At 59.1% G+C, this 10,406-nt stretch overlaps 1 protein-coding gene across 1 annotated transcript in view; it reads right to left on the bottom strand.

Annotated features, from left to right (window-relative positions):
* Positions 1-2,048: 2,048 nt before the first annotated feature.
* The window catches only part of TRIM28 (tripartite motif containing 28), a 32,933-nt gene continuing 24,575 nt past the window's right edge, over positions 2,049-10,406 (bottom strand). Inside the window, exons 10-17 of the mRNA XM_030970256.1 lie at positions 8,088-8,382; positions 7,281-7,435; positions 7,132-7,236; positions 6,026-6,134; positions 5,467-5,541; positions 3,853-3,987; positions 3,648-3,767; positions 2,049-3,029 (exon numbers count right to left, since the gene is read on the bottom strand). Coding sequence (XP_030826116.1) covers positions 2,937-3,029; positions 3,648-3,767; positions 3,853-3,987; positions 5,467-5,541; positions 6,026-6,134; positions 7,132-7,236; positions 7,281-7,435; positions 8,088-8,382 — 1,087 coding nt within the window. The 3' untranslated portion in view covers positions 2,049-2,936. The remainder of the gene's footprint in view (positions 3,030-3,647; positions 3,768-3,852; positions 3,988-5,466; positions 5,542-6,025; positions 6,135-7,131; positions 7,237-7,280; positions 7,436-8,087; positions 8,383-10,406) is intronic.

Genomic DNA, 10,406 nt, shown 5'->3' with positions numbered 1-10,406 from the left:
TGGGGAGCCCGGAAATTGGGGAGAATCCTGGAAATCCAGGCACAGAAATGAGGGAAATTCCAGGAAATCCAGGCACAAAAATGAGGGAAATTCCAGGAAGCCCAAGCACAGAAACTGAGGAAATCTAAGCACAGAAATGGGGCAGAACTCAGGAAATCCAAGCACTGAAATGGGGGAGATTCCAGGAAATCCAATCCAAGCACAGAAATTGGGGAGAACTCAGGAAACCCAAGCACAGAAATGGAGAATTCAGGAAATCCAAACACAGAAATGAAGGAAATTGCAGGAAATCCAAACACAGAAATGGGCTGAGAATCCAGGAAATGCAAGCCCAGAAATTGGGGAGAACCCAGGAAACCGAAGCACAAAAGTTGAGGAGAATCCAGGAAATCCAAGCATAGAAATGGGGGGAATTCTAGGAAACCTAAGCCCTAAAACGAGGGAAATTCCAGGAAATCCAAGCACAGAAATGGGGAGATTCCAGGAAATCCAGGCACAGAAATGAGGGAGATTCCAGGTAATTCCAGCCCTGAAATGGGGGAGAATCCATGAAATCCACGCACAGAAATGAGGGAAATTCCAGGAAATCCAAGCCAAATATGGGGAGGAATCCAGGAAATCCAGGTCAAATCAAGCCCTGAAATTGGGGGAGATTCCAGGAAATCCAGGCACAGAAATGGGGGAGAATTCAGGAAATCGAAGCACAAAAGTTGAGGAGAATTCAGGAAATCCAAGGACAGAAATGGGGGGAATTCTAGGAAATCTAGGCCCTAAAACGAGGGAAATTCCAGGAAATCCAAGCCCACAAATGGGGAGATTCCAGAATCCAAGCCCTGAAATGGGGGAGATTCCAGGAAATCCACGCACAGAAATGAGGGAGATTCCAGGAAATCCAAGTACAGATATGGGGAGGAATCCAGGAAATCCAGGTCAAATCAAGCCCTGAAATTGGGGAGAATTCAGGAAATCCAAGCACAGATATGGGGGAGAATTCAGGAAATCAAAGCACTGAAATTGGGGAGATTCCAGGAAATCCAAGCCCTGAAACTGGGGGAAATTCCAGGAAATCCAAGCATAGATATGGGCTGAGAATCCAGGAAATCCAAGCACGGAAATGGGGGGAATTCTAGGAAACCTAAGCCCTGAAACGAGGGAAATTCCAGTAAACCCAAGCCCACAAATGGGGGAGAACACAGGAAATCCAAACACTAAAATGAGGGAGAACACAGGAAATTCCAGCCCTGAAATGGGGGAGAATCCATGAAATCCACGCACAGAAATGAGGGCAATTCCAGGAAATCCAAGTACAGATATGGGGGAGAATTCAGGAAATCCAGGTCAAATCAAGCCCTGAAATTGGGGAGATTCCAGGAAATCCAAGCCCAGAAATTGGGGGAGAATTCAGGAAACCCAAGCACAGAAATGGAGAATTCAGGAAATCCAAACACAGAAATGAAGGAAATTGCAGGAAATCCAGGCACAGAAATGGGGGAGAACTCAGGAGATCCAGGCACAGAAATTGGGGAGAATCCAGGAAATTCAAGCCCTGGAATGAGGGAGAACACAGGAAAGCCAAACACTAAAATGGGGGAGAACACAGGAAATTCAAGCCCTGAAATTGGGGGGGAAACCAGGAAACCCAAGCACAGAAATTGGGCAGAATCCATTAAATCCATGCACAGAAATGAGGGAAATTCCAGGAAATCCAGGCACAGAAATGAGGCAGAATCCAGGAAATCCAAGCCCCAAAATTGGGCAGAATCCAGGAAATCCAGGCACAGAAATGGGGCAGAATTCAGGAAATCCAGGCACAGAAATGGAGGAGAACCCAGGAAATCCAGGCACAGAAATGGGGCAGAACCCAGGAAATCCAGGCCCAGAAATGGGGCAGAACCCAGGAAATCCAAGCCCAGAAATGAGGGAAAACCCAGGAAAGCCAGGCCCAGAAATGGGGCAGAACCCAGGAAATCCAGGCACAGAAATGGGGCAGAATCCAGGAAATCCAGGCCCAACCCGCGCAGAGATGAGCAGAAGCCAGGAGACCAGGCCAGGGCTTTATTTTCCCTCGTGACCCCAGGCTGAGGGGGGGACAGGGACACCCCCACATCCCGGGGGGCCTGGGGGGAACCCAAACCCATGGGGGAAAATCGGGGTGCTGGGAGGGGAATTGGGGTTCTGGAAGGGGAAATTGGGGTTCTGGGAGAAATTGGGGTCCTAGGAGGGGAAATTGGGGTCCTAAGAGGGGAATTGGGGCGCTGGGAGGGGAAATTTGGGTTCTAAAAGAGGAAATTGGGGTCCTAAGAGGGGAATTGGGGTGCTGGGAGGGGAAATTTGGGTTCTGAGAGGGGAATTGGGGTGCTGGGAGAGGAAATTGGGGTCCTGAGAGGGGAACTTTGGTGCTGGGAAGGGGAATTGGGGTCCTGAGAGAGAAAATCTGAGTCCTGTGAGGGGAAATTGGGGTCCTAGGAGGGGAAATTTGGGTCCTGAGAGAGGAAATTGGGGTCCTAAAAGAGGGAATTGGGATCCTGGGAGGTGTAATTTGGGTCCTGAAAGGGGAAATTGGGGTTCTGGAAGGGGAAATTGGGGTCCTGAAAGGGGAAATTGAGAAAATCTGAGTCCTAGGAGGAGAAATTGGGGTTCTGGGAAGGGAAATTGGGTCCTAAGAGGGGAAATTGGGGTTCTGGAAGGGAAAATTGGGTCCTGGGAGGGGAAATTTGGGGTTCTGGAAGGGAAATTTGGGGTCCTGGAAGGGGAAATTGTGTCGCAGACATTTCTTCTGCAAAAATCCTTTCTCGGGACTTTTCCTGCTGAGGCTGAGCAGCTTCAGCAGCGAGACGTGAACAACAATTATCTGCTGCTGTGCAATGCAGCGGGTCCATCTGCGACTGGCAGTCGTGGATGTTTATCGTGAACGGCCAATCCAGGGCCCGGCTGTCTCAGACCGAGTCCGAGCCAGCTGCTTTTGGTTTTCGTTCTTTCCTTTTCCATTCGTGGCTCGGCCCTCTGAGGAAACCTTTCCTGCTGTTCCTCTGCAGTACGGTTGAGATGTAAGATATCATAAAATAATAAATCAAACCTTCTGAAGGTGGAGGCAGCGCACTCATCTCTTCCCTCAACCAAGAACCCCTGTGAGCACTGCCACAGAAATTGGGGTGCTGGGAGGGGAAATTGGGGTGCTGGGAGGGGAAATGTGGGTCCTGAAAGGGGAAATTGGGGTCCTGGGAGGGGAAATTTGGGGTCCTGGAAGGGGGAATTGGGGTCCTAAAAGAAGGAATTGGGGTCCTGGGAGGGGAACTTGGGTGCTGGAAAGGAGAATTGGGGTGCTGAGAGAGAAAATCTGAGTCCTGGGAAGGTAAATTGGGGTCCTGGGAGGGGAAATTTGGGGTCCTGGGAGGGGAAATTGGGGTCTTGAAAGGGGAAATTGGGCTCTTGAAAGGGGAAATTGGGGTCCTAGTAGGGGAAATTGGGGTCATAAAAGAAGGCATTTCGGTGCTGGGAGGGGAAATCTGGGTCCTAAAAGAAGGAATTGAGGTGCTGAGAGGGGAAATTGGGGTGCTGAGAGGGGATATTGGGGTGCTGGGAGGGGAAATCGGGGTTCTGGGAGGGTTTTCACCCCCCAGGAGGAGCTCTCAGGAGCCTGGAGACACCTCCAGGGTTTCCTCGGGATCCAGCAGGAGCCTGGAGAATTTCTGGTCGCCGAAGGCGGCGCTGAGGCGGCTCTCGAGGAAACGCTGCAGCTCCAGGATGGACTGGACGTCCGCCTTGTCCTGGGGAAAACGGGAGTTCCAGAGGGGCTGGAGCCCCCCAGAAACCCCACAAAGAGCCCCAGGAGGGCCCCCGGGGCGGGCAGACCTCGGTGAGGCGGTGGAACTGGCGCAGCAGGCGCCAGCCGTCGCGGGCAAACTCCTCGGGGCTGCGGTAGTGGGGGCTCAGCTTCTCCTGCAGCCGCGCCCGCATCAGCGTCAGGTCCATGGCGTCCCCGCCCTCCTGGGCCGGGCAGGGGGTCAGCGGCACCAGGTGGGGCAGATCCCGCCCCTGATCCTAGCCCTGATCCCAAATGGGGCAGATCCTGCCCATGATCCCAGCCCTGATCCCAAATGGGGCAGATCCTGCCCATGATCCCAGCCCTGATCCCAAACGGGGCAGATCCGCCCCTGATCCCAAACGGGGCAGATCCTGCCCCTGATCCCAAACGGGGCAGATCCCACCCATGATCCCAGCCCTGATCCCACCCATGATCCCTAACGGGGCAGATCCCACCCATGATCCCAAACGGGGCAGATCCCGCCCCTGATCCCAGCCCTGATCCCAAACGGGGCAGATCCCGCCCCTGATCCCAGCCCTGATCCCAAACGGGGCAGATCCTGCCCCTGATCCCACCCCTGATCCCCCCAGATCCCCTGCTCTGCTCCCCCCGCTCACCGGGCAGTTGATCCCACCCCCAATCCCCCCCGATCCCCTCCCAGATTCCAGATCCCTCCATCTCCCCGGGGCTATCCCCGCTCCCCCGGCCCTCCCAGATCCCACCCCAGATCCCCCCAGATCCCCCCAAACCCGAGCTTTGCCCCCCCGCTCACCCCAGCCCCCAGATCCTGCTCCCCCTGCTCACCAGGGAGCTGATCCCCCCCCCGATCCCCCCCAGATCCCACCCCTGATCCCCCCATCTCCCCTCCCACTCACCGGGGAGCTCATCTCACCCCAGATCCCACCCCAGATTCCCCCCCAATCCCCCGCTCCTGCCCCACCCCCTCTCACTGAGGAGCTGATCCCACCCCAGATCCCCCCAGCTCCCCCTGGTCACCAGGGAGCTGATGCCCCACAGATCCCTCCCAGTCCCACCCCAGATCCCCTCATCTCCCCACCAGGCTCCCCTGCTCACAGGGGAGCTGATCCCACCCCAGATCCCCCCAGATCCCAGATCCCATCCCAGATCCCATCCCTGAATCCCCCCAGATCCCTCCCAGTCCCACCCCAGATCCCCCCATCTCCCCGCCCCGCCCCCCACTCACAGGGGAGCTGATCCCACCCCAGATCCCTGTTCCCCCAGATCCCCCCCAATCCCCCCTGATCCCCCCAGCTCCCCGCCAGGCTCCCCCTGCTCGCCAGGGGAGCTGATCCCCCCTGATCCCTCCAGATCCCACCCCCCAATCCCCCCATCTTCCCACCAGGCTGCTCCTGGGCTCACCAGGGAGCTGATCCCCCCCTGATCCCCCCGATCCCCTCCAGATCCCACCCCCAATCCCCCCATCTTCCCACCAGGCTGCTCCTGGGCTCACCAGGGAGCCGATCCCACCCCTGATCTCCCCAGATCCCATCCCTTATCCACCCATCTCCCACCTGCTCACCGAGGAGCGATCCCACCCCAGATCCCACCCCAGATCCCACCCCATACCGCTTCCCAGATCCCACCCCAGATCCCACCCCATACCGCTCCCCAGATCCCCTCCCGATGCCCCCCGTGCTCACCGGGGTGCTGCAGAGGCGCTGCAGGGGCCGGCAGGGCTCGTGGCACAGCAGCTCCAGCAGCACGAACTCGCAGCGCTGCAGGGTCGGCATCGGGGTCAGGGCCGGGGTCCCGAGGGGGGCGATCCCAGGGGATCACCCAGGATCAGCCCAGAGGGATCAGCCCAGAGGGATCAGCCCAGAGGGATGCCCCGGGATCAGCCCAGCAGGACCAGCCCAGCAGGATCACCCAGGATCAGCCCAGGGGGATCAGCCCAGAGGGATCAGCCCAGCGGGATCAGCCCAGGATCAGCCCAGTGGGATCCCCCGGGACCAGCCCAGAGGGATCAGCTCAGCAGGATCAGTTCAGCACAATGGGATCAGCCCAGAGGGATCAGCCCAGAGGGATCAGCCCAGAGGGATGCCCCGGGATCAGCCCAGCAGGACCAGCCCAGCAGGATCACCCAGGATCAGCCCAGCGGGATCAGCCCAGCAGGATCAGCCCAGAGGGATCAGCCCAGCAGGATCAGCCCAGCGGGATCAGCCCAGCGGGATCAGCCCAGCAGGATCAGCCCAGCCTCACCTGCTGGTCCTGGGGGCTCAGTTTCACTGGGGGGCCCTGCTCCGGATCCGGCTCCGGCTGCGGGAGGGGAGGGGGCAGCTCCTGGCACAGCAAACACGTCCACTCGGGGCTGCGGGAGCGGGAATGGGGGATCAGGAATGGGGGATCGGGGATGGGGGATTGGGAATGGGGGATCGGGAATGGGGGATTGGGAATGGGGGATTGATTAGGAATGGGGGATGGATTAGGAATGGGGGATCGGGAATGGGGGATCGGGAATGGGGGATTGGGAATGGGGGATCGGGAATGGGGGATTGATTAGGAATGGGGGATCGGGAATGGGGATCAGGAATGGGAGATTGATTAGGAATAGGGGATCAGGAATGGGGGATTGATTAGGAATGGGGGATCGGGAACGGGGTCATGGGGGCAGCTCCTGGCACAGCAAACACATCCACTCGGGGCGGCGGGATCGGGAATGGGGTCACGGGGGATCGGGAACAGGGCTGGGATCCCCATGGGGCTGGGATTGGGAATGGGGGGTCAGGGCAGTGGATCCCAGGGGGTGACACAGAGCAATGGATCCCAGGGAGGTGACAAAGGGCAGTGGATCCCAGGAGGTGACACAGGGCAGTGGATCCCAGGGACATTGTGAGGTGACACAGGGCAGTGGATCCCAGGGGGTGACACAGGGCAGTGGATCTCGGGGAGGTGACACGGGGCAGTGGATCCCAGGGACACTGGGGGTGACACGGGGCAGTGGATCCCAGGGAGGTGACACAGGGCAGTGGATCCCAGGGGGGTGACAGAGGGCAGTGGATCCGGGGCACCATGATTCGGGAGGTGACACGGGGCATGGTCCAGGGACACTGGGGGTGACACGGGGCAGTGGATCCCGGGGAGGTGACACAGGCAGTGGATCCCAGGGACACTGGGGGTGACACGGGGCAGTGGATCCCAGGGACACTGGGGGTGACACAGGCAGTGGATCCCAGGGACACTGGGGGTGACACGGGGCAGTGGATCCCAGGGACATAGGGGGGGTGACACAGGCCCAGGGAGGCACTGGGGGGAGCAGATCCCAGTGGATCCCAGTGGATCCCAGTGGATCCCGCTGGATGCCGTACCTGGGCACGTCGTGCAGGGCGGGCAGGTGGCAGTGCAGGTGGAAGCAGCGCTGGCAGCGGTCACACATCACCACGGCCCCGGCCTGGCCGCACACGCGGCAGCACGAGACCCCCGGGACCCCCACGGGGAGCCCCAGGACCCCCGGGACCCCCACGGGGAGCCCAGGACCCCCGGGACCCCCACGGGGACCCCCAGGACCCCCGGGGCAGGGCCCGGATCCCCCGGGGGAGGGGGCAGCAGCCCCACGGGTTTGGTGTCCCCAATGTCACCGGTGTCACCGATGGGCGACTCCTGCTGCTCCTCCTGCGGTTGGGGGGGGACACGGTCACAGCAGGGACAGGGGACAGGGACAGGGGAGAGGGGACAGGGACAGGGACAGGGACAGGGACAGGGAGAGGGACAGGGACAGGGACACGGTCACAGCAGGGACAGGGACAGGGACAGGGGAGAGGGGACAGGGACAGGGACAGGGACAGGGACACCGTCACAGGGACAGGGACAGGGACAGGGGAGAGGGAGAGGGGACAGGGACAGGGACAGGGACAGGGGTCAGAGGGAGAGGGGACAGGGACAGGGACAGGGGATGGGGACAGGGGAGAGGGAGAGGGGACAGGGACAGGGGACACACATTGGGATGGGGACACAAGGGATGGGGACAGACACTGGGGACACCCCCCTGGGTGGGGAGGGGACACAGGGGACACTCCCCTGGGTGGGAAGGGGACAGTGTGCACTGGGGAGGGGACACAGGGGACAGTCACCTGGGTGAGGAGGGGACAATGGGGACACACACTGGGATGGGGACAGAGACTGGGGTCACCCCTGGGTGGGGAGGGGACAGTGTGCACTGGGGAGGGGACACTGGGGTCACTCACCTGGGTGGGGAGGGGACAGTGTGCACTGGGGAGGGGACACTGGGGTCACCCCCCTGGGTGGGGACACTGGGGTCACTCACCTTGACCAGGAGGGCTCCGTGTGGCTGCACTGTCCCTTCCGTCCCTTCTGTCCCATCTGTCCCTTGTGTCCCCGCTGTCCCCTCGGTGCCGGCTGTCCCCGGTGTCCCCGGTGTCCCCTGCGCGCCCTGCTCGATGACGATGAGGCTGAACTCCTGCGCCGAAGGCCCCGGGAAGATGCGGAACACGGGCGGCTGCGCCGGGTCCAGCTCCAGGTCCAGCTCCAGGCGCTCCAGGCTCACCCGAGGCTGCTTGGGGAGCCTGGGGGGGCTGCCCTGGCCCGAGGGGGGGCCCCTCCTGGGGGACAACGGGGTCACCAGGGCACCCCAAAACCCCTGGGAGCCCCAAAACCCCTGGGGGTGCCCTGGGACTCAGGGGGGCCCCTCCTGGGGGAAAATGGGGTGACACAGGGACCCCAAAACCCCTGGGGACCCCAAAACCCCGGGGGCTGACCTGAGGTCACCCAGGGATCCCAAGAGATCAGGGGGACCCTTCCTGGGAGAGAACGGGGTCACCTGGGGGCCCCAAAACCCCTGGGGTGCCCTGGGCCTCAGGGGGGCCCCTCCTGGGGACAGCGGGGTCACACGGGCACCCCAAAGCTCCAGGGACCGCTCCTGGGGGTGCCCTGGGTCATCTGGGGACCCCAAAACCCCTGGGAGCCCCTCCTGGGGGAGAACGGGGTCACCTGGGGGTCCCGAACCTCTGGGGGGGATCATGGGGGATCAGGGGGCTGGGGGTCCTGGGAGCTCTGGGACAGGGGGACAGGGACAAGGCTGGGGGACAGGGACAGCGTTGAAGATTGCAATGCAAGATGTTTTCCATCACCATCTGTATGGCAGATTACCTTTGTCAAGTGGGCAGTTTGCCTTATCTCTCTCTCTGAGTGACCACAATCACACCTTCCTGGGGAGGGGACATCTGCTGATAACAGACTATGGAATGTCACTGCATGACTGATAAGAACTACAGCATCCCATTGGGAGATGCCCCGCCCAGGGGGAGGAGCCAAGCATTGCTACCCAGATATAATCCAGAGGTTTTTGAGACACCAGCACGGCTTTCTCCACGGGATTCCCCAGAGGAACAGCAGCTGCCTCTTCTTCCTCTGGATCTTCAGAGGAAGAATACATCCTTCTCTACAGATCCCCCTTGCTCCAACAGAACCACACCTGACACTCCAGGAGGACTGCAGCCACATTTCCAATTGGATTGCTACCAACACCCCACAGGATGTCAGGTTGTGTTCTGACTCTGTCAGTGCTGCTCTAGTGTACTGCATTGTTGATTTTATCCTTTTTTATTTTTCTTTTCCCTATGAAAGAACTGCTATTTCCTGCTCCCATATTTTTGCCTGAGAGCCCCTTAATTTAAAATTTATAGCAATTCGGAGGGGTGGGGAGGGTTTACATTCTCCATTTCAGGGGAGGCTCCTGCCTTCCTTAGCAGACTCCTGTCTTTCCAAACCCAGACAGATTTTGGCGCCCAACGTGCGGCTCGAGGGCACAGAAACAAAAAGGGAATAACAGTTCTTGAGTAATCTGATTTTTGTGTGTGGCTACAGAAACCTCATTAAGCGAGACCACGCGGTCCAGCTTGCCCTGGTTTGGGTGGCACGTGATCGTGGCTGTATTTCTCCCATTTATAGGCCCTTATCTAAACATATCCTATAACCAAGGCTACCGTGTCTGCTATCCGGTTTGTTTTAAGGTGAGGAATTCATGGATTTTTAACTTCCTCTGGAAAGCAGGCACATGGATTCGCAGCTATCACACATTAAGTGTGTGTTTTTGGGGTTACTTTAATAATGGCACCTGCTGTAAGGAAATGACCCCAGGCGAAATCTTCTCCCAACCCTTTAGCCATTTCTTTGGGTCTGCCCCAGCAGTTTTTGGAGAGTTCAGATCCACTCTAAATATTAATGATATCATACAGTGGCTGGTGTTGCTGATAGGCCTGCTCTATTTAGCATTTAGAGAGAAGGGGAGACTAACCTGGATAACTACCATGACACCTACCCCAGAACCTGACACGCCACCAGAGTCTAGGGATGCTGCTGCCCCAGAGCCTGACCCTGCCCCACAGCCCACCCCGCTAGGGATGCTGCTGCCCCCCTCCCCACAGCCCACCCGTCTGTCCCAGCCTGACCCTGCCCCACAGCCCACCCCAGCTAGGGATGCTGCTGCCCCAGAGCCTGACCCTGCCCCACAGCCCACCCCAGATGTGAACTACCCAGATTGGGTGGGGGTTTGGTGAAGGAGATGCATGAGATAGGCCAGATGCTGAAGGAATACACTTCCCCAGCTGGTGAGAAGCCTTCCCCC

Source organism: Camarhynchus parvulus, unplaced genomic scaffold (genome assembly GCF_901933205.1).
Source record: "Camarhynchus parvulus unplaced genomic scaffold, STF_HiC, whole genome shotgun sequence".
In the NCBI taxonomy this organism is placed as follows: domain Eukaryota; kingdom Metazoa; phylum Chordata; class Aves; order Passeriformes; family Thraupidae; genus Camarhynchus; species Camarhynchus parvulus.
This window is presented reverse-complemented; position numbering and strand designations above follow the sequence as displayed.